Below are 23,750 nucleotides of genomic sequence, written 5' to 3' on the forward strand. Positions count from 1 at the left end.
TGATCCGTTATATTTTTATTACCTAATACCTACTGTTATCAAAGATTAAAATATACTGTAACAAATGCATTGCTCATCGGTCATAAAAGCTGGTTAATACATTAATTTGATGAACAGATTTAAACGCAAACGTGCGTGCATCACACGCGAAAACTGTGCTCACTGGATCGACATGAAGTCGTCAAGTCACCTTTATTTATATAGTGCTTTTAACAATACAGATTGTGTCAAAGCTCTTAACAGTATCAAATTGGAGGATAGAGTGTCAGTAATGTATAATAATAATACCAACCTTGAGAAATTCTTTATACAGATCCGGGTGTCGGTCTCTCAAGTGCTTTGCTATATTAGTGGTGTTAGCGCCTTTTGTTAGCGCTGTTCTGTAGCATCTCTTGCATATTGGCTTGCTTGTGTCCTTCGGCTTTCCATGTTCATTTGCCTCATATGCAAAATATTTCCAGATAGCACTCCTGCTGTGTTCCTTATCAACCAAAGCCGGTCGCACGGGCGCTGCACTCGCCATCTTTCCATTCACTTCACCTTTGCTAACCAGAGCGAATGAGACGAGTGGGAGTGCGCGTGCGCGTGTGGTGGTTGTCAACGCGCCTTTGGAGACAAGTGAAAGTGAAAGCGCGGCTAGTATCGATACTTCGGGAAATGAGTATTGGTACCGTTCAGAAATTTCAGTATCGATATTTATCAAAATATCGATATTTTTGACAACACTACAGTGGATATAAAAATACTACACACACCAGTTAAAATGCCAGGTTCTTGTGATGTAAAACAATTTGACAAAGATAAATCATGTCAGAACATTTTCCACCTTTAATGTCACCTATAACGTGAACAATTCAATTGAAAAACAAACTGAAATATTTGAGTGGGAAAAATTAAAAACTCACAATAACCTGGTTGCATAAGTGTGTACACCCTTAAACTAATAGTTTGTTGAAGCACCTTTTGATTTTATTACAACACTTTCCTCTTCATCTTTCTAACGGACGCCTGAAGGTTTTGTGCCAAAATTGCCTGTTATTTGGAACTGTTCATAATTCCCCCCACCCTGACAAAGGCCCCAGTTCCAGCTGAAGAAAAACAGCCCCAAAGCATGATGCTGCCACCAGCATGCTTCACTGGTGGTATGGTGTTCTTTGGGTGATGTGTAGTGTTGTTTTTGCGCCAAACATACCTTTAGGAATTATGGCCAAAAAGTTCAACTTTGGTTTCATCAGACCATAACACATTTTCCCACGTGCTTTTGGGGGACTTCAGCCAGGCTTGGATGTTTTTCTTTGTAAGAAAAGGCCTCCGTTTTGCCACCCTACCCCATAACCCATATGAAGAATACGGGAGATTGTTGTCACATGTAGCACACAGCCAGTACTTGCCAGAAAGTCCTGCAGTTACTTTAATGTTGCTGTCATTTCATCAATTTTGGAGGGACATCCAGATCTTGGTAATGTCTCTGTTGTGCCCTATTTTCTCCACTTGATGATGACTGTCTTCACTGTGTTCCATGGTATATCTAATGCTTTGGAAACTCTTTTGTACCCTTCTCCTGACTGATATCTTTCAACAATGAGATCCCTCTGATGCTTTGGAAGCTCCCTGTGGACCATGGCTTTTGCTCTGAGATGCAACTAAGAAAATGTCAGGAAAATCCTACTAGAACAGCTGAACTTTATTTGTGATTAATCAGAGTTTAAACAATGACAGGTGTGTAATGAATTCTATTTAACATGAGTTTGAAACTGTTCATTCTGAACACAGCCAAATCCCCAGTTATGAGAGGGTCTTGCACACTTATGCAACCAGGCTATTGTAAGGTTTTTATTTTTCATTTTTCCCCCTCGAAGATTTTAGTTCACATTATAGGTCACATTAAAAGTGGGAAAAGTTTCTTTTTATTTATTTTTGTCTCATTCTTTTACATCACAAGAACCTGGCATTTTAACAGGGGTGAGTAGACATTTTATATCCACTGTATAATAAGGGCTAGGATACTAATATATGTCTAAACTCTTTAAAGTTTTATTCTGTCAGTGAGGTAGCTGAAAACCCCTTTCATGAGTGCACAATATCTATCATAGGCTGTACAGACCAATATGTATGTTCAACATCAATAAATAATACTTATTTAACAACATTGCAAGATTGCTTAGTATTTGTGTTCTGTTTTAAGGGTGATTTATTTTTTAATTCAATTTTCAATACTTTGAAATATAAACTTTTATTTTGAAAGCAAACAAAGAAAAGCTAGAAATATCCTTTGTGGTTTACTTCTATTGTGTTTAGCTTATAATAGTTTATATTATACATCCCTTTTTAGGAGAGTTTTTAGCAGACTTAACGCTGCTATACTTCTACTGATTTTATATGGCAGTTGGCAACCTAATGTGCATTACATCCACAAACTGGGGGTGAGAGTCAGGGAAGGTCAAAATCCTCACCCACTTGTCTTGTCTTCCTTAGGAAACATTTATGTTATGCTCCCAGCACTATAGGATCTCCTTCGCTGTATGATGTGTGTCCTTGTGACCTTAAAGATTCACCTAATATGTCATGGCAATTTGTTGTCATCTGAACTTTAACAGCATCACTTCCAATGCTACTTGAAGTGAAGCTACTTGGGGGAGTTAGGATTGCTCCACAGCATATTGTTAATCCCTGGGCATGGATTACAACAATTTTTTTCAGTGAAGAAATGTGCATCTGATGGATATGCTGTACTAGCATAATCCAGGGATGATCTTAATAGTGTTATGCATAGTGTCTTTAGCACCATTCTGTCTTACCCCACTCCTTACCCCACACCTTCGTGACAGGCATGGTATCATATTTTATTTGAATTTGACTACACATTTTTATATGTTTTATCCATGTCAGTTAAGATTCAAACCAGACCCTGAGGTACCTAATCACTCCCAAAAAATGGCTAATGTCCAAAATAGTACATAATTGGTTGCTGCCTAGAATGATTGACCCTAGTAATATTTACTGTATGATTTAATGACAGAAGTTGTTTATTTTAAGATGACAGCCATTTCTTCTTATAGATTTTATGGAGTAAAGATAATGTATTTTTGTATCCACTGATGAGCAGTGACCTTCTGAACAGAGAATAGGCTTGTTACCATATACTTTATAATGTTCCTGAACTTATCACAATACATAGTTACCCATTTTACACATAGCTATACAACTTGTATTAATGTAAGTAAGATAGTACTGCTGAACTGTAAAATATTAAAATATTATTTAGGGTTATAGTTTACACCAAAGTCATATAAAAATGTAAGTACACCCCCTGGAAAGTTGTAGTTTTTTTATTTATTTTTGTTCATATTTTTACACATGGATATTTGAGCTAAATTCCAACCTCATTCATTGATCAAGATTACCCAATTTAATACATCTCACAAAACGTGAAATCATTCATACAATTAAAAGAATCAGAAATAAAATGTCTTATGAGAAAAATGTTAGCACATTCCCACCTATACCATCACATAACATATGTAACTTGCAAGGGTCCAACCTTCCATTAAGATTAGTAACTTGGTTTTTACGATATGGGTGTGTGGTAGCACATAATCCCAAGATCAAATGACCCATTTAAAGCCCTCAGAAGAAAGACTGTTGCTGCCCATGGGAGGGGTTACAAAGACATTTCCAAGCAATTCGAAGTCCCTCATTCCAACATTCGATGGATCATCTACAGCACTAATGGAGAAAATTAAAGACAACTTGAAATCTAAACAGTATAGGTCATCCCACCAAATTCAGCCCAATAACTGACCGGAAGGTCCTCATAGAGGTCTCTTAGAACCCCAGAAGAACATCAATGGATTTACACCCCCTCTCTTGCCACAATCAAGTGCATGAGTCAACTGTCTAGAAGAGACTGCAAAAACTTTGCCCTTCAAGGGAGGTCTGGAAGAAAGAAGCCTCAGCTCTCAAAAAAGAATATAAAGACAAGACTGTTTTCCAGACAACATCTGGGTAAAGCCCAAACCTACTGTAACAATACGCTCTGAACAGATGAGTCAAAGTTGGAGTTTTTAAGACGCAATGCCAGATGCACAAAAAATTGCCTTTGAACAGACCAACCTCATACCAACAGTAAAGCATGCAGGCAGTGGTATTAAGGTTTGGTGCTGGTGCTGCTATGCTGCCTTAGCTCCTAGCTAACTTGCTATCATTGAGTCAACCATGAATTACATACTGTACCAGAGATTAATGTGAGATTAATGAGATTATGTGAGACCACCAGTCAAAAGGTTCATGCTGAACCCTGATCCAATACACACAAGCAAAGGTACAACAGAATGTCTCAAAAAGAAGAAATGGTGTGTCAAAGCCCAGATCTCAATCCTATCAAAATGCTTTGGGTCCGTGAGGCTACGCATGCAAAAAAGCACTGGAACATGACACAGCTGAAGCAGTACTGTAAAGAAGAGTACTGTACTTTAAATCTACTCCCAGTCAATGTTAGACACTTGGTAGACAGTTACAAGAAACAGCTACATTAAGTAACACATCTATGTAATCACTATTACATTTTTTATGAATAAATTATTGCAATAATATTTATTCAGTAATAATACTCGTTTAGTGTCTTTTGATAAGTTGTCTTACCGTTATATGTTAATAGTGTTAAAGCTATGATTATATCGATGCGTCCAAAAATGTAAAAAAAAGGACAACTTTCTAGGCGTTATACTTTTTCACATTACTGTAATTTCACGCCCAGTGGAGGACGTTGGACATTGCATACAGTTTCCAACCGGAAGTGTTTGTAACGAAAATGTGGCGCGAGAGGTAGCCTGTGTAGTTTGTACATACAAACTTTTTAAGTAAAAAACGAATCTAAAGCACTTTTACCAAGTGTAGTTATTAGACATTTGGGAACCTATTTTACTTTAAGAGGCGAACGGAAAAGGAACTGACGGCCCTCAAGGCAAATATGCCCCGTAGACGACAGGTAAAACAATGTAGGTCGGAATAGCTAACGTTAGCGTTATTACACATAGCCAGCTACTGTAACGCTAACTGTCTGGGTAAGCTAACCCGGCTAATGGCTAGCCCAGAATTAGCTAGCTAGGTTGACATATTGTTAAAGAAATGTTAGATAAAGTTAGTAGCTAGCTACATATGTCATGAAGCGATCCATCTTTTGTGCACATTGATTTATGTATATTTGGTTGTTTAACTGATAACATTGTTATAATGGAATAGTTAACGTCAACCATCTAGCTAGCTATCGTTCGCTAACATTAGATAGCAAACAAGCTAGTTAAGATGGCCTCTCTTAGGCTTGTGAGCTAATGTGTTAGCGAGCTAGCTAGTTTATGTTACCTTTTGTGTTGTGGTCCTTATATAGTACAAGAAGCTGGTTGGCTAGGCAACGTTATCTAGCTAAAGTTTTGGTGACTGCCTACTGACGTACCAGCTAGTTAACTTAAATTTCAACACTGTAGTGTTTACATACACTGCTAAAAAAGTAAGGGAACACGTAATCATCTTAGTATAACTCCATATCCTTCCTGACTGATTTTAGTTTTGCATTTTGCTAGTGTCCTTGTCACTACTGGTAGCATGAGCCGGTACCTGCAGCCCATTCGGGTTGCACAGGCTGTCCCGCTCCTCCAGGATGTCACATCCATACGTGCCGAGTAAGGTTTGCTGTGTCTCCCAGTAAAGCCTCAAGAGCATGGAGGAGATACCAGGAGATTGGCCCTTACATGGATAGAGCTGGACAGGGCTGTAGAAGGGCCTCAACCCAGCAGCAGGACCAGCATCTGCTCTGTTGTGTGAGGAGGAACAGGAGGAGCCCTGCCAGATCCCTACAAAATGTCCTCTAGCAGGCTACTGGTTTCCATGTTTCTGAACAAACTGTCAGAAACAGACTCCATGAGGGCCCGACTTCCTCTAGTGGGACCTGTGCTCACAGCCCCGCACTGCAGCTCGAACGGCATTCGCCAGAGAACACCAGAATTGGCAGGTCCGCCATTGGCGCCCCATTCTTTCCTAGATGAAAGCAGGTTGACACTGAGCACATGTGACGGATGTGTAAGAGTCTGGAAACGCTGTGGTGAACGTTATGTTGCCTGCAACATCATCCAACATGTCCACTTTGGTGGTGGGTCAGCGATGGTTTGGGGAGGCATATCCTTGGAGGGTTGCACAGACCTCTATGTGCTAACCAAAGGTACCCTGACTACTGTTGGGTACCGGGATGAAATCCTCAGAACTTATGCTGGTGCAGTGGGCCCTGGGTTCCTCCTGGTGCAGGATAATGCCTGGACTCATGTGGCCAGAGTGTGTAAGCAGTTCTTTGATGACGAAGGCATTGATTTCATTGACTGGCCCTCACGTTCTCCTGACCTAAATCCAATTGAGAATCTCTGAGACGTTACGTATCTGACACCGCCAAGTAGTGCCATAGACTGTCCAGGAGCTCACTGATGCCCTGATCCAAGTCTGGGAGGAGATCCACCAGGACACCCTCCACCGTCTCATCAGGAGCACGACCAGACGTTGTCGGGAGTGCATACAGGCACCTGGAGGCCATACACACTACTGAGTCACATTATGAGAAATTCACGCAAGTTGGGACAAACTGTGATTTCAATTGTTTACTTTAGAGTTAAAGTTTGAATCCAGCCCTCAATTCGTTGGTTGTTTTGGTTTCCATTGACTGTTGTAATGTCATTTTGATCTCAACGTATTGCACAATGTACAGTAAAGATTTAGATCTTTAATATATTTCGTTCATCGAGGCTTGATGTGTGGTTTCAGTGTTTCCTTACATTTTTTTGAGCACTGTAGTTACAGTAAGGTCAGATATAGCTACACAGGTTAACTACCTACTTTGTTTGCTAGGTAATTTAACTACCTAACTGCATGTGTCTATTGTTAATAACGTATAACTCTACGTTTTGTAGAATAACTTGTGGCTTAACGTGTGCACATTTGTGAATTGCTTACTAAGTAACATTAGCAAACATTGCCTTACTAGGTACATAGATAGTCAACTACAGTTAAAGAAGTTGGCTGGCTATTTTCTATAGAGGTTATGAAGCTAACATTATCTTTACAGTACCAGTCATGCTGTATTTTATTATGTTACAGAGAGTGCATGTGGGGAGCGGCTCAGATGGGACTGAAGATTCAGACTCTTCTGCTGAACGAGAACAAACAAACAGTTCAGAGAGTGATGGAAACATGCCCAAGAGAACTCGCCTCACAAGAGCATCTCTGCGCTTAAGCCAAAGTTCACAAGGTAATACAATGGGAGAAATGGTTTAGCTGGGAATAAAAATATCTAAACTGAAGTGGTTGTGCTGGCTAAGACCTTCTGAGGGTTGAGAATTCTAGAATATAAGATTCCTTTATTTTATCATACATCTTTGCCCCTTATGTCCATTTAGACACACCAGATGTGAAGCGGGTGGGCGACCATGATGAGTCTCCACCATTGACGCCCACCGGCAATGCCCCTTCCTCTGAGTCTGAGCTGGACATCTCCAGCCCCAACGCCTCCCATGACGAGAGCCTAGCCAAAGACCCTGCCCTCAGAGACTCAGACAAAGACCTCTCCCACCGGCCCAAGCGTCGCCGCTGCCATGAGACCTACAATTTTAATATGAAGTGTCCCACACCGGGATGCAACTCGCTGGGTAAGACACTCCGTGTTGTTTAGTAAACGCCCAGCAACATTTGTCATGATGGTTTACATTTGAACTGGTGGTTCACTTGTGTTTTTTTGTAAACTCATAGTTTTTTAAATCTCTTTTGTTCCTTGCAGGACATCTAACAGGAAAACATGAACGTCATTTTGCCGTTTCTGGATGCCCACTTTACCACAACCTCTCTGCTGACGAATGCAAAGTAAATGTGTTAAAAATATTTTTCATGTTTTAATTTAGGTATATCTCATTCAGTGTTTGGTTTTGGTAGAGCTCCAGAGAATCAAATAGGGCTGTCCCAAAATCAGTATTGCAGTATTTTCTCCTGTATGTTTGTTCTCAAAATATATCTATATTTTTTTACTAACAAAGTACCTTTATGTGGTTGTTTTAAAAATATAAATGCTTCTTAGTGAAGAGAAATTTTGTGAAGAGCCAGTAGTGTTCCCGTTGGACCACGGCTCTGCACGTGTAGAGCAATTTATTTGGTAGGTGTATCTGCAAGTGGTAGGAAAAGCTGAAATCTAGTTGTTATTGACAGAGATTAGATTATTCTGGATCATTTTTTATCGGTCTGTTATTTACCACTTGGTGATGTGATCAGGTAGACCAAAACTCCATCCCCACAAAACTGGTGGAAATTCTAGACAGTGTATTTAAACGGTTCTTACAACTGATATACATGATCATGTTCACAATTTCAAAGTTCTATGACAACCTCCAGTTTTAGGAAAAAACAATTTTTTATGTTTCAGTGGTTTGCCTTTATGCTGATTATCACAATACTGTTATAGTCCTGACCCTAAAATCAACACCTATGTTTACTCATCCTTTTTATTGTAGAAACAGAAGACCTTAATCAGAGCCTGATGAAAGTCAGTTGACTGAAAGCTCAAATAAATTGAAAACTGCATTGACACGCACATATGTTTTTTCTGTTTCTATGCAATTTTTTGTTCATCTCCTGCACCTTTCTTTTTATTGACAGGTGAAAGCATCCACCCGCGAGAAACACGAAGAAGAGCCTAAGGTTCCGGAGGAAAGCAACAGACACGCCACAAGACATCAGGTCTCATTAGTTACATTATTTAGTAATTTTCAAGAGGATTCATTGTATCGTGTGGATGAAAAAAGCTAAAATCCTCAGTTACTTTCTGTTGTTTCCAGACGCCCACTTCAAAACAGACGAGATACAAAGAGCAGGTGAACGAGATGCGAAAGGGAAGGAACTCTGGGCTGCCAAAGGAGCAGAAGGAGAAATACATGGTGAGATACCAATCTAACTATTCAAATTAATAAAGAGTGAATCACTTCGCTTTGTGGAATTCAGATTGAATATCTTATTTATAACATTTATTCCATTACTATTTTATTAATACAAACTAAAATATTAGTCATTTTGTGAAGTTGTCATGTAAGACTATAAATAGAGACTCGAACTGTGTCTCTGTCCATTTCATCAACAGGAACATCGACAGAGTCATGGCAACACCCGAGAGCCTCTTCTGGAAAACATCACTAGTGAATATGACCTGGAGCTCTTCAGAAAGGCCCAGGCGCGCGCATCTGAAGATCTCGTAAGACAAAAACCTCTACCTAAGTCATTTGTTCATACTAGACAAGTCGTGATTTTTACTATTTTTGATACGATAATCTTGGTAGTTCGGCAGAATTTCATATTTCCCCTCTTTTATTTGGTGCTTATTGAAAACACCACAGGAGAAGCTGCGGATTCAGGGCCAGATCACGGAGGGCAGCAACATGATAAAGACCATCCTGTTTGGCCGCTACGAGCTGGACACTTGGTACCACTCGCCCTACCCCGAAGAGTATGCCCGTCTGGGACGCCTCTACGTTTGCGAGTTTTGCCTGAAGTATATGAAGAGCCAGACCATTCTGAGACGACACATGGTAAGAGCAAACGTCTGTCGCTAGGTCGGGATACACAAAGGAAATAACAACACAGTTGGTGTGAGAATCCATTTGATACATTATATAATAGGCAAAATATCAAACATATCCTGTCTTTATGCTTGTTCAGGTCCAAATGTTGCGCTTCTTAACCAGTCATTTGCTTTGGTGTGCAAACCCGGGTGCATATTAAGATTAGTAACCAGAATGCACTTGTTTAATTTTGTATGGGTTTGCCTGACAAACAAGAAACCGGGCAAGCCAAGTTCAGCTGACCCACGATTAGAAGGAATTAATGTTGTTGCCCTGGCTGGATTCGATGCAGTGTCCTATGTGACAGACTGTGTCTTTAACCGCTACCCTATTTAAACAGTGGGTGTTGTTATACGTGTGTACAGATGTTGTATCTGTTTACTTCCTGCATTGTTAAACCAATTAGTCGAAACTCCACAGTTCTCAAAACTAGTTCCCTAAATTACCTATTAACATCCAAACCAATAACCGGTGCAGTAGGATCGCAACACAATGACTCTGAAATGGTCCTTGTAATATAACCTTAATATAACAGTTTTACTGGAACACAAACCCTAATGCCTACTTTGTTTGGTAAACTAAACCATTAAGAGATTACTGTAGATGGCTAATAGCTATACTGTACCTATAATGAAAACAGTAAGTCCAATCACTCCATGGCTGGTTCGTTCCTTTAGAAAACAGTGACAGTTTAATAGCCAACCACTATGCTGTGTGAACTACACTATGTATCAAAATGGTCCATATATGTATATATCAGTTCGTCCATCACGATATAACCGTAAGCAGTTTTACTAACCAACAACAGGTATAACAGGATCGCAACATTACATTCAAAGCGTTAAATTAAAAAGAGATTACTGTTCATAAAAAAAAAAAAGTGACCGTTGAATAGCCAACCACTACACTGTGTGAACTACACTATGTACATCGAAATGGTCTGTAGGTGCAGTTCGTCCATCGCAATATAACGGTAAATAGTTAGATTTACTTCAAATGATTGTTACAATCTTTTCCATTAATTAAAATAGCTAATTAACTATAGACATTGTATAAATGTGCATTCTCTGCCATGAATTAGCGCAGAGATACAGTGGGGAGAACAAGTATTTGATACACTGCCGATTTTGCCGGTTTTCCTACTTACAAAGCATGTAGAGGTCTGTCATTTTTATCATAGGTACTCTTCAACTGTGAGTGACGGAATCTAAAACAAAAATCCAGAAAATCACAATGTATGATTTTTAAGTAATTCATTTGCATTTTATTGCAAGACATAAGTATTTTGATACATCAGAAAAGCAGTACTTAATATTTTGTACAGAAACCTTTGTTTGCAATTACAGAGATCCTGTGTTTCCGAACGAAACTGCACTTAATATATAGACTAACAGTTACTTTACAGTCTGCATTAAATCAAACAAACTTACCGATGTGTTCCAGTGAATATAAAATATTGGGAGGAAGCTTAATAGGAATAAATTCTAGAAAATTAACAAAAACCAAACAATCTGTCTACCACATCCATAGATTCAAGTTCATAACAAAAATGTAAAGAATCATTAGGCAATGTCCAAATTATTATGATAATTTATGATAATTTACGTAGTCTGGTGACTATCAAGCCCACAGTTGAGAAAACCCTTTTAGCCGGTAGGCTACAGATGTGGCGGGGATGCTTTCCCTAGCTGTGTTAATGTCCTGTACTTGGCCGTTAGCCAGATTTGTTTAGTCTGTAAGAAATAACGCGTCATTACTGCCGCCAAGTGAGTCAATTGGTAGTATAGATTTTTTTGTGTTACTTTCGAAAATTAGATTAACTTGTCGATAAATGCCATCCTTGTCGAAATGTGGACAATTCGACTGTTTGTTTTCAGCCCTAATAGCTAACCACTACGCCATGTGAATTACACTATGTGTGACAGTCTGCATCTCTAACCACTACGCTATTTAACTATGGGTAGTCAGTCTGTCAGGCACTCACTAAGTAAGAGACATTCGCTCTTTTTGGCCGGCTCCCCTGATGCGATCTGGCAAAAGTATTAGATCTACATTTATATGATCTTTAGCAGCTATCTACAACAATCTGCTAGAGATTTATATTTTCCCAGAACAGTAATCGATTGTATGATTTAATGGGTCCTGTTCAAATTCATTATTTTGTCATTTAACCAGGTATATTGGTTCAGAACCATTATCATTTTTAATGGAAGTTCATGGATCTTTTTAGTTTTTGTGTACATTTAGAACTGTACTGTCATGTCCAGGCCAGGAGGTGGCAGTAGCGTTGCTTGCGTGTTTTATTTACATGTCCATTACTTTCCCCCATACTTCAAACAAATGAGCATGATTGGGTTTTATCTATGGTATTAGTAGTGATGTATGCTTGTGTATTTGTTAGGCCAAGTGTGTGTGGAAGCATCCGCCTGGAGATGAGGTCTACAGGAAGGGAGCCATCTCTGTCTTTGAGGTTGATGGCAAGAAAAACAAGGTGAGGCGCCTATACATTTTCTCTTACCCTTTTAAATGACCCTCATTATTTATTTAAAAATGGGTATATTGGCTCTGGTTTAAAAAGCAAATATAATCATAGTGGAATGTGTACTTTTAGTTTTGTGATGTCTCTCATTTCCTCATTCTTTGGGAAATGTAAACAATGGGGGGGGGGTCTCTTTTTCCAGATCTACTGCCAGAACCTGTGTCTACTCGCCAAACTCTTCCTGGATCACAAGACGCTGTACTACGACGTGGAACCGTTTCTTTTCTACGTTATGACTGAGGCCGACAACACAGGCTGCCATCTTGTGGGATACTTCTCAAAGGTGAAAATACAATATAAATAAATGTGTATATAATATTCAGTACCTGTCAACCATTTTGACTCCTCATTCAATGGTCTTTCTTTAGTTTTACTATTTTCCAGATTGTAGAATAATAGTGAAGACATCAAAACACACATGGAATCATGTAGCAGCCAAAAAAGTGTTAAACACCTTCTTGCATTCTTTCAACAACCTTCATGAGGTCGTCTGGAATGTCTTTACTTAATTAGTTTGAGACAATTAATTGTCTTGTGCCAAGTTAGGGTTGGTATACAGAAGACCAAGGGTTCTCCACCCCAAGCCTGGGGACCCAGACTACTGCTTGTTTTCTGTTCTGCCTCATAGTTCATTGCATTCAGCTGGTGTTCCAAGTCTAAATTTGTCAATATTTAGAGGCTAGAATGAAAACCAGCAGCACTTTTGGTCCCAAGGCCTGGAATTGAGGACCACTCCAGAAGACCATCATTGTGTGTACTCTAGTAATTCAGATTATTGCAAGGACAGCTCAAATGTTGGATGATGGAAACGACATTGCAACATTATTTTAAAACATGAAGGTCAGTCAGTTTGGAAAGTTTCTTCCAGTGCAGATGCAAAACTCACCAAGAGCTATGACATTTGCTCTCATAAAGATCGCCGAAGGAAAGGAAGACCCTGTGTTTCGAGGATAAGTTAATTACAGTTACCAGTCTGCGAAATCTGCAATTAACTGCACCTCAGATAGCAGCCCAAAAATGCTTCACAGAGTTCAAGAAACATACATTTAAATTGTTCAGAGGAGAATTTGTGAATCAGCCTTCATGGTCAAGTAACCACTACTGAATGACAGCAATAATAAGAGGAGAGTAACTTGGGACAACAAAACATGAGAAATGGACATTAGACCTCTAGAAAACTGTCCTTGGGTCTGATGATTTGAGATCCACCCACCTTGTCTTTGTGAAGTGCCGAGTGGGTGAATGGATGATCGCCCCGTGTGTGGTTCCCTCCGTGAAGCATGGAAGAGGTGTGATCGTGTGGGGGTGCTTTTCTGTTGACACTGTTGATGATTTATTTAGAATTTACACGCAACCTACATGGCTACCACAGCATTCTGCAGCGACACGCCAACCCATCTGGTTTGTGCTTAGGTCTACTATTTGTTTTACAACACGGTAATAATCCAAAACACACATCCAGGCTGTGTAAGGACTATGACCAAGAAGGAGAGCGAAGGAGTGCTGTATCTGATGACCTGGCTTCCACAATCACCTGACCTCAACCCAATTGAGATGGTTTGGGATGAGTTGGACCGCAGAGGGAAGAAAAAGCAGCCAACAAGTGCTCAACATATGTGGGAACTCCTTCATGACTTTAGAAAAAATATTACCTCATGAAGCTATTTGGGAGAATGCCCTTGTGTGCAAAGCTGTCATCAAGGCAATGGGTGGCTCCTTTGAATAATCTGAAATGTAACTATTTTGATTTAACACTTTTTGGTTACTACATGATTCCATATGTTATTCCATAGTTTTTATATCTTCACTATTATTCAGCAATGTGAAAAATAGTAATAATAAATACCCTTGAATGAGCAAGTGTGTCCAAACTTTTGACTGGTACTGTACATACCCTCTGACTACTCTATTAAAAGGATTAGTGCATGTTTCCCATCAGCCTTTGACACAGTTTATGAAAAGCGCTACACTGCTCTAAAAAATTAAGGGAACACTTAAATCACACATCTGGTCTTGATGTAGGAAATATATTAAAGATCAAAGTCTTTACTGTACATTGTGTAATTCATTGAGAGCAAAATTATGTAACAACGGTCAGTGGAAACCAAAATCACCAATCGATTGAGGGCTGGATTCAAACTCAAACGGAAGATGAGAGTAAACAATTGAGATCACATGCTGTGCCAACTTGTATGATTTAAATCATGGCAGCCCATAATGTGACTCAGTAGTGTGTATGGCCCCCACGCCTGTACCATCTGGGCATGCTCCTGATTAGACGGGGGATGGTGTCCTGGGGGCTCTCCTCCCAGACCTGATTCAGGGTGTCAGTGAGCTCCTGGATAATAGTTATTATACAAGATTTTAATATCTGAATAGTTTATTTTTCGCATAGTATTCGGTTAACTGAAATGTTTTTAAAAACTACTGATACAACATGAGTGCTACATTGCGGGTGAATGAGTGGGGGTAGTTTTCATGTAACATCGGTTAAATGGCCGTTTGTGTGAGAAAAGAGCGTGTGCATATGGAGGAAGTTGTGTGGTAGACACAAAACTTGTCTACTGACCTAGAAAACATTATCAACGCATAACATTGAGTGTATTGGATGGAGGTGTCTAGAGAAACTAGTTAACTAAGAGCCATATATGCATATATAGCTATATGCTATATCGCCGTTTTCTGTACAGCTTTACGTAGCGTTTTGTGGCCAAATTATTTTCCCGTAGGTAACATTGTCAGTAAGTATATTCCATCTTCCATTGAATTAGTAAAATTTCATCCACTTGCTAACAGTAGGCTATGCAGTATAAAGTTTGCATACCCTGGCAGAAATTGTGAAATTTTGGCATTGATTTAGAAAATATGAAAAAATAATAATAATTGAAGGATAGTGATCACATGAAGCAGTTTATTATCACAGTTGTTTGGCTCATTTTTAAATAATAATAACAGAAATCACCCAAATGGCCCTGATCAAAAGTTTACAAACCCTTGAATGTTTGGCCTTGTTACAGACACAAGGTGACACACACAGGTGAACATGGCAATTTAAGATGAATTTCCCACATCTGTGGCTTTTTAAATTGCAATTAGTGTCTGTGTCTCAAAATAGTCAATATTTATAGACACAGTCAGCTCTCATGTGCATGCACTGAGCTGGCTAGATACTGAGCCATGGGGAGCAGAAAATAACTGTCAAAAGACCTGGGTTACACGGTAATGGATGATGGAATAGGATATAAAAAGTATTGCAAATGTCAGTTAAGGCTGTACAATTAATCAAAATCATATCGCTAAATGAACATGTGCAATTTCTAAACCGCAGACAGCAGCGATTTTGGCTTTTTATTGTATTTTTTTACACTCAGTCAAAATAATAATTGTTACTGGTGTGCCATTTTCGGTATAATCGTATTGATTTCAGAATACGTTTGCCTGCTTAAAATAATTAATATTATTTGTATAAAGATTAGAGTCTGGCAACCGAACGTAACGATGGTGTCAGTCAACACATATCAACAAGCGCTCTTACCCTACTTTTTGCTATTTTAAGACAATAAACCTTTACAATTCAAATGTCCAGCTGTATGTCTCAAATCAGTCAATCAAACCAATACAATACATTGTTCTGATCACGCCTCTCACTCGACCCAATTATTAAAAGTGACTTAGGGTCAGTATTCTTAAAATATCCCATTTCTGTCATGGTTCTATAACTAACGAAAGTAATAGTCACAACCCAATAAAGTAACAACTTGCGCGGCTGGGGAGACGATATTAGCTGCATGCACAGCAAATTCTAACCAGTCAGAAACATTGTAGATGCAGCGTGGGGCACACAGCGAAAGAATAGTTCATAGTAGGGCGTGCTGTTAGGGAGAGAAGAGGATCGACTAAGAAAATGAACCCAGATGACAATGTAATTGAGACCAGGGATGATATGTTGCAGAAAAATAATTAACCTGTTGTTTGGGAATATTTCGGGATCCAAAGAGATGTCACAAACTAATGCTGCCTAATATGCAAAACCTGTACGATGGTTGTTATAACAACACACGGCATCACAACAAACTTATTTCAACACTAGTCAGCGCCATTTTGACTTGCATGGAAAATGGGTGGCAAAGAAGTCTCTTGACAAAACCAAAAGTACATTGCAAACCCAGCCCAGATCAGCCAAACAATCATCAATAATCATGGGTAGCGGGATATCCTATTTTCATGTGCATATTAGTAAATACGTAATTTAACTCTAAATATGTGGTCATGCCAGTAAATGATGAATTGATCAACAACAGGCCATTTTTTATTTATTAGTCTATCGCCGTGGAAAAATAGCCAATAGAACACAGAAGAAAATGGCCTAACAAAATAATCCTTTATGCTTTAGAAAAGCGTTGCCTATAGGCGATAAACATTCACAAAAGCAGACCATCCCTCTTGAAAAAGCAGGTCGGAGACATTCGCAAATGACGTGAAAAGTGCACTCGCCAAGACTTAATGAAATAACAGAGCCAATCACATATTAATTATCCAAAGACTTGCTCTAAACCACATCAAAACGACATGTTAATTTTTGTTTATCAAATGTGAAATCGCAATCACAATGTCTAGCAAATAAATCACAATTCTATTTATTGTCCATATCGTGCAGCCCTAATGCCAGTCAGTACTTTTCAATCACTTATTGAATATTCAGGGATCTCTTGATACCAAGCCAAGGTCAGAAGGATTGTTTGCGATAACCTCAGGAGAAATACAGGCTGCTCTGGAAAGGAGCACAATACGACGATTCTTGAACAATAATGAGCTGCATGGTCAAGTTGCCAGAAAGAAGCCTTTACTGCACCAATGCCACAAAATGTCCCTGTTGCAATATGCCCAAAAACATCTTGACATGCTTCACAGCTTCTGGCACACGGGCATTTGGAGTAACGAGACCAAAATAGAGCTTTATGGTCACAACCATAAGCGCAATGTTTGGAGACACGTCAACAAGGCCTGTAGTGAACAGAATACCATCCCCACTGTGAAGCATGGTGGTGGCTCACTGATGTTTTGGGGGGGGGGGGGGGGTGAGCTCTGATGGCACGGGGAATCTTGTGAACATTGATGGCAATATGCATGCAGCATGTTTTTAGAAAATATTGGCAGACAATTTGCATTATTCTGCATGAAAGCTGCGCATGGGACGCTCTTGTACTTTCCAACAAGACAATGACCCAAAGCACAAGGCCAAGTTGACCTTCCAGTTGTTACATCCGAAAAAGTTGAAGGTTCTGGAGTGTCTATAACAGTCTCCTGACCTTAATATCATCAAGCCACTCTGAGGTTTCATGACCTGGAGGCATTTTGCAAAGACAAATGTGCAGCTATACCACCTGCAAGAATTCGGGGCCTCATAGACAACTATTATAAAAGATTGCATGCTGTCACTGATGCTAAAGGGGGCAATGCACCGTATTAAGAACTAAGGGTATGCAGACTTTTGAACTGGGGTCAGTTAATTTAGTTGACATGTTTTGTTTTATGATTGTGCCCCTCTGTTATGACCAGTTGAATGTGAATCCCATAAGCAAAAAAATAAGTTTTGCCTGTTCACTCATGTTTTCTGTGGCACATATATTACCAATTTTCCAAGGGTATGCAAACTTTTGAGCACGGTTATATCATTTTTTTTAAATGTAATATTCTATCGTGATATGTAAAAATCAGTGATTGGAATTTTAATAGTATTTAGAAAAATTATATTCAGGTCTGTTTATTTAAATCCAAAAAATACAGATATGTAAAAATAAATCGGGGTCAAAATTGAATACACACACAAGTACTGGAATACTAAATTCATTTGGGCTATTCGACTATCCATGCCCATCCCTACTGGACAGTCTGTGGTGCTACTTGGCAGCTTCGGATGCACTGATAAATTGCGTCCCAGAGCTTTTCAATTGGATTCAGGTCTGGGGAACATGAGAGCCAGTCAAATGAAATTAATGCCTTTGTCGTCCTTGAACTGACTACACACTTTGATCACATGAGTCCGGGCATTGTCCTTCACCGGGAGGAACAGGGCCCACTGCACCAGCGTAAGGTCTGATGATGGGTCTGAGGATTTCATCCCGGTACCCAACAGCAGTCAAGGCATTCACCACGGCGTTTCCAGACTCTTTCACGTCTGTCATGTGCTCAGTGTGAACCTGCTCTCATCTGTGAAAAGAACGGGCGCCAATGATGGACCTGCCAATTCTGGTGTTCTCTGGCGAATGCCAGTCAAGCTGCGAGCTGGGCTGTTAGCACAGCTCCCACTAGAGGACGTTGGGCCCTCATGCCACCCTCATGGAGTCTGTTTCTGACAGTTTGGTCAGAAACATGCCGACCAGTAGTAGACCAGTAGGTCATTTTGTAGGGCTCTGGCAGTGCTCCTGTTTCTCCTTGCATTAAGGAGCAGATACTGGTACTTCTGTGTTGTTGCCCTTCTGCGGCCCTTTCCAGCTCTCCTTGTGTAACGGCATGTCTCCTGGTATCTCTTCCATACCCTTGTGACTGTCCTGGGAGACACAGCAAACCTTCTTGCGATGGCACATATGGACGTGACATCCTGGAGGAGCATGACTATCTGTGTAACCTGAATGGGCTGCAGGTACAGACTCATGCTACCAGTGACAAGGACACTAGCAAAACTAGAGAAGAATCCATCAGGAAGAGTAATGAGAGAGCAATATTGTGTGGCCACCCCCTGCAAAACCATTCCCTTTTTGGGGGTTGTCTTGCTGTTGCCTCTCCATTGCACCTGTTGTCACTTTCATTTGCCCCAAAACCGGTGACATTGATTCCTAATCGCTTATGCTTCCTAACTGGACAGATTGATATCCCTGAAGTTTAATAGACTTGGTGTTGTACTGTGATTATAACGTGTTCCCTTAATTTTTTTGTGCTGTGTTTAATGTTTTGGTTTTTAGTGAAGTACCTGTCATTACCATACTTTTAAAGATGAGACTCAGATATTTTCTGTCCTCTTGCAGGAAAAAAACTCTTTCCTCAACTACAATGTCTCCTGCATCCTGACAATGCCCCAGTACATGAGACAAGGCTATGGAAAGATGCTGATCGACTTCAGTAAGTATAGGCCTTCTTAACTTTGTCTGTGCAAGACTGCAGTAATTGATTACAGTTGCTCAGTTGCTTTTGTCCAGGAGGTTTCAGTAATGTAGGTGCAGTCCATCTCATTGGTGCAGTGAAATCGGCGTGTCTTTGCATTGGTGTCTCATACAACAGAGACACATACTGAGGAACGGAAGGGTTAAAATTAACGTAATGTTCTTCACGCAACTTTCCTTTTCAACTTTTTTGGAAAGGAAAGGAAAAGGTGCAGTGGTCTATTCATTTTTTCCGGAGCTTCATGTGCTGTGTGTGTCACACAATATTTTAGGCACCATCCAAAATGTCAGTAAATTATGCTTTTTGTTGTTGAGATCCAGCTTTTACAAGTCATGCTGGTTGGCCTGACTGTGGCACTACAACAAGGAAGTGATTAAAGAACATGGACAAATGTCCCTCTCATCACAAAGAACATATTTGCTTCTAGGACCTGGAAGGTCTGAGTTCATGGGCTCGTTTATATCTGTTTGACATTTGGCACACACGTCCAGGGATATGAGTCTTGCTAACCCAGAATCAACAGATCTCAGAGATCCCTGACACAATATTGATTAAACGTTGGTGAACAACGAACCCGTCAAAAGAGTTAAAGCACTTGCAGAATTCCACGGTTTGGCCCAGGGAGGTGTTCATTCGTTTCAATCGTGTTTTTGTTTCAGAGTGGCGTACTGAACCCTGTGTGTGTGTCGTCTCCCCCCCCGTTTGCCTAGGTTACCTGCTGTCCAAGGTAGAAGAAAAAGTGGGCTCCCCGGAGCGGCCCCTGTCGGACCTGGGCCTCATCAGCTACCGTAGCTACTGGAAGGAGGTTCTGCTGCGATACATGTATAACTTCCAGGGCAAGGAGATCTCTATCAAAGGTGACTCAGAGAACTTTACAGGCATCAAATTTCTCAACCCAGAAAAGTGTGTTTGTCACGAGTCACACTGGAGTACTATCATTACAGAATAAAACTCCTGCATAGAGCTTGATTTTAAAACCTCAATTTGTCAAGTAGGCCCATGTGTGTTGTAAATGCCCCAAGACTGTGATGAGAGAGGATTCGGAAGCAATTAGTTTAGGGTCAATAGGGACTTGTCATGGAGCTTGTTTGTGATACACACACCAATGTGTTCTCTTTAAATTCCTACTAGGCTTATGTGTGTACAATGTCTTCATTTAGTCCTGCTTTTATTCATGGCCATGTAGGCCAATTTTCCTCTCAGCTAATTTGTCCTAGGAGTATCAAACTGCTTAACATGCACTCAACACTTTAAACCTGAGAAGGCTACCCGTTAGTTTGTAAATGGTGGTCATTTAATGTTAAACATGTTAGGGTGTTTGTTGTAATTACGTAATTATAATTATAGGTTGTACGTTTGCCTCAATTTCATTAGAACACATACCCTTTATTTTTTCTCCAACCAAGCTTTAAAATGTTAAGGCATTGCATATGAAATGGTACATTCTGGACAGGAGCCTCTGTTTGGGATGCTTAAATGTCTTTGTGTTTGCCTGTTCTCAGAGATCAGCCAGGAGACGGCCGTGAACCCTGTGGACATCGTCAGCACCCTCCAGTCCCTGCAGATGCTCAAGTACTGGAAGGGAAAGCACCTCGTCTTGAAGAGACAGGTGAGTGTAAGAGGGTGTGGGTGGTTGGGACATAATAACATTAACATTGGTAAGCACTTTTGCTTGGATCTCAAATACAGGATCAGGGTTTCTAATTACCTTGTTAAAGGTAATTTCATAATTTGTAAATTCAGTTGAAATAATTTTCTTGCCTTTGTCAAAAGAAGTGCAATAACTCATTGGGGTTTGCCAAATAGTGAGCCTATGTCTTTTAACGTTGTTATGCACTGTTTGTCAAGAGTCACTATTCACTTGGAGACACGATTTAGTCCAGTCACTTCAACGCTTGTCATTTCTTGTCTTCTGTTCTATCTACCCCGAATATTGGTGTTCATATTTTATTGAAAGCACCAAATTGTGTCATTTCAGAATTTCCCCATAGTCTCATGTTAGCCTTTGAATTGCTAATCTAGTCATGTTAATGCCTGTGAAAATTTCAGCTACCCTGGATGTGGCACTGAGTGTTATGTATTTGCTGTATGTAGCAATCTATTGTATCCGCATGTTGTCATTTATAGGAAATGTGGCATATTTAAATTGGTATCAGCTCTTGAATGAGGCCAATTCCTTGAATTAGGTTATTCAATGCTTTTTACTGAACTCCCCCTCCTAGGACCTGATTGACGAGTGGAAAGCCAAGGAGACCAAAAGAGGGAGCAACAACAAAACCATTGACCCCAATTCACTAAAGTGGACCCCGCCCAAAGGCACATAGGGAACTCATAAACTCTACTTCTACCGCACCTGCCAGGATAGGAGTCCTATTGACACCACAGTGTTCTTCTGTCCCTACGTCCTACCTGTAGAGTTTCCCTTTACTAGGTTTTTCTTGTCTGGAGTAAATATCTTCCCGTTTTACATTTTGACTCATATTTATTTTTTAGTAATGTGACACCAATCAAGTCTTGGCTAAATATTGTTACACAATGAACGTTTCAGAATTTAAGTTGATTACTTTAGTTTAAAACCATTTTCTTAGTTAAGCTACGAATGTATTTGCATTTCGTCTAAGCCTTGTACCGAGAACCTCTGACTGAAGTGGATCAAATGCTGAATGTTTGCCTCATTCTGAGAAAAGAAAAACGTACTTCTGAATAGCTGCAGCATTTTTGGCCATTTATTCTATTGAACACAGTTGCAGTTCTTTACAGAGACAAACCTTTTTGGGATAGAATATACTGTATAATAATCACTGGCATGAACTTTGATACGTTAAAGACAGCATTTTTTCTTAAAGTATGTTGCTTTGTTTTCTATGGTAGTCCTTTTTGCGTGGATATAAATATTGTGTAGATCTTGTAAACATTAATCCATCTTTTTTTCTAGCTTTACTGATACTGGAGTTTGTCCCATTCTTCTTGTGAATCTGCCAAATGAAGAAATAAAATGAGTACATAATGCCAGTTATAATGCTTGGTTTGCATTCAGTCAACACCTAATAGACGTTGTACATTAGCGTTACAAAGTGCTCTCAGGTTTTAACAGTAACGTTGTGTAAGTCATACCGGGCTGTGTGGGTGACCCCTCTGCAACATCCACGCCCGTGCTGGTAGCATCTGGAAGGATTCTCGTGAACGATTCTGTAGCAACAAAAGTGCATTTGGTCACAACACACACACACACCCCCTACTGGAATTGTTCATACTGTTTTTATTGTTTTTACTTTCAGTGATATTTCTCTGTGCTGTGTCTTTTCAAAATAAAAATGCCTTGTGTTGTGTATCTAAGTGTAGTAACTCACCTCCACGTAATCCTCTTCTTCCCATAAGTCCAACAAACATCTCCCCCTTATTTCCTGGGCACAATCAGGGAAGAGTCATTCAGTGTTGATTGTTAAACTATTTCCTAATGGATGTAATATACAGGAATAGTATATTATTTGGTTTGCTGAAGTAATTTGATAGAATACTCTTGAATATACTCTGTGAACCAGGATTAAGCCTATGTACTCATATGCTTAATCCTAGTAAGTTTTCTATTACAAATAATGGTACAAACTAGTACGGAAAGGCAGAAAGATAGTGTTTACCTGAGCGCTTGCCCATGAGCCCGTAGAACCTATGGGCTTTGGACCTCTTTATCAGACTAGCCACTTGACTGGCTAATGTTTCCTCCAGTGGCTCATCCTAAGGAAATGTTTTATTGAAGAAATAATGATATTCTCGTTTAGTATGTTTTTTTTATGTGAAAATTATTTTAAAATGCAGACAACTATTTCAATGAAATACGTTCATTTTATATCATTAATAGCAATGCGAAAGTTTCACTTACCTGCCAGTCTTTTGATACCCAGTGTTCCTTGTCAACACTAAATGACAATCCTTGATATGTGTACACCAGTGCGTACAGGCTAACTATTACCAGCTGAAATTTACAAATATCCATTTAGTGTAATGAAAGGATACCAAGTTAAACTTTCACCTCAGAAGTATAAGGAGACCACTATTGGCTGAGGAAGCTCAAAATCTGTCTTGTCGGATGGACTAGCTGTGTCAGTTCCCTTTCTGTCTGATCCTCCTCTGAATACGTTGATTTTATACTACAGTACCCCATACAGCCTCATGTCCCCTCCCCTCGACACAATCAAAAAGTAAGGCTAGTCTAATACAAATTGTTCACCGTGCAAGGAGTTGAATGAAATAGATATTTTGCATTCCTATACAGGTACAATACTGTGTGAGGAAACAATACTTGAGGGGAATGCAATAATCAGTTGTCCAGTTGAAACACTTGGACAGATAATGTGACGCTCAATATTCACTTCACAAATGTAATTCTTTTTTCTAGGCCTTGATTTGCATAA

The 23,750-nt window shown here is 39.7% G+C and overlaps 3 protein-coding genes across 5 annotated transcripts in view; 1 reads left to right on the forward strand and 2 right to left on the reverse strand.

Annotated features, from left to right (window-relative positions):
* Window positions 1-4,720, reverse strand: part of plekhm1 (pleckstrin homology domain containing, family M (with RUN domain) member 1) — a 33,748-nt gene extending 29,028 nt beyond the window's left edge. Inside the window, exon 1 of the mRNA XM_034292022.1 lies at window positions 4,642-4,720. The gene's annotated coding sequence lies outside the window, so the exon portion shown is untranslated. The remainder of the gene's footprint in view (window positions 1-4,641) is intronic.
* Window positions 4,721-4,794: 74 nt separating this feature from the next.
* kat7b (K(lysine) acetyltransferase 7b) lies at window positions 4,795-22,674 on the forward strand. 3 transcript variants are annotated; one of them, XM_010894486.5, is made up of 14 exons: window positions 4,795-4,987; window positions 7,138-7,288; window positions 7,437-7,685; window positions 7,814-7,896; window positions 8,683-8,763; window positions 8,862-8,960; window positions 9,161-9,271; window positions 9,402-9,605; window positions 12,040-12,129; window positions 12,320-12,460; window positions 19,203-19,296; window positions 20,049-20,195; window positions 20,841-20,947; window positions 21,561-22,674. In XM_010894486.5, the coding sequence occupies exons 1-14, from the start codon at window positions 4,970-4,972 to the stop codon at window positions 21,660-21,662; spliced, it is 1,677 nt and encodes a 558-aa protein (XP_010892788.3). In that variant the 5' UTR covers window positions 4,795-4,969; the 3' UTR covers window positions 21,663-22,674. The 3 variants fall into 3 exon arrangements, with proteins under 3 accessions (XP_010892788.3, XP_010892790.3, XP_010892789.3); XM_010894488.5 differs by having other exon boundaries at window positions 4,796-4,997; XM_010894487.5 differs by having other exon boundaries at window positions 4,796-4,987; window positions 9,414-9,605.
* On the reverse strand, window positions 22,043-23,457 carry LOC117594477. The gene is made up of 5 exons (XM_034292023.1): window positions 23,219-23,457; window positions 22,977-23,073; window positions 22,689-22,742; window positions 22,453-22,527; window positions 22,043-22,313 (listed from the first exon to the last, which is right to left on the reverse strand). Exons 1-5 carry the CDS (start codon window positions 23,330-23,332, stop codon window positions 22,276-22,278), a joined length of 378 nt encoding a protein of 125 aa, XP_034147914.1. The 5' UTR covers window positions 23,333-23,457; the 3' UTR covers window positions 22,043-22,275.
* Window positions 23,458-23,750: the final 293 nt, after the last annotated feature.

Source organism: Esox lucius, chromosome 5, assembly GCF_011004845.1.
Source record: "Esox lucius isolate fEsoLuc1 chromosome 5, fEsoLuc1.pri, whole genome shotgun sequence".
Classification (NCBI taxonomy): Eukaryota; Metazoa; Chordata; class Actinopteri; order Esociformes; family Esocidae; genus Esox; species Esox lucius.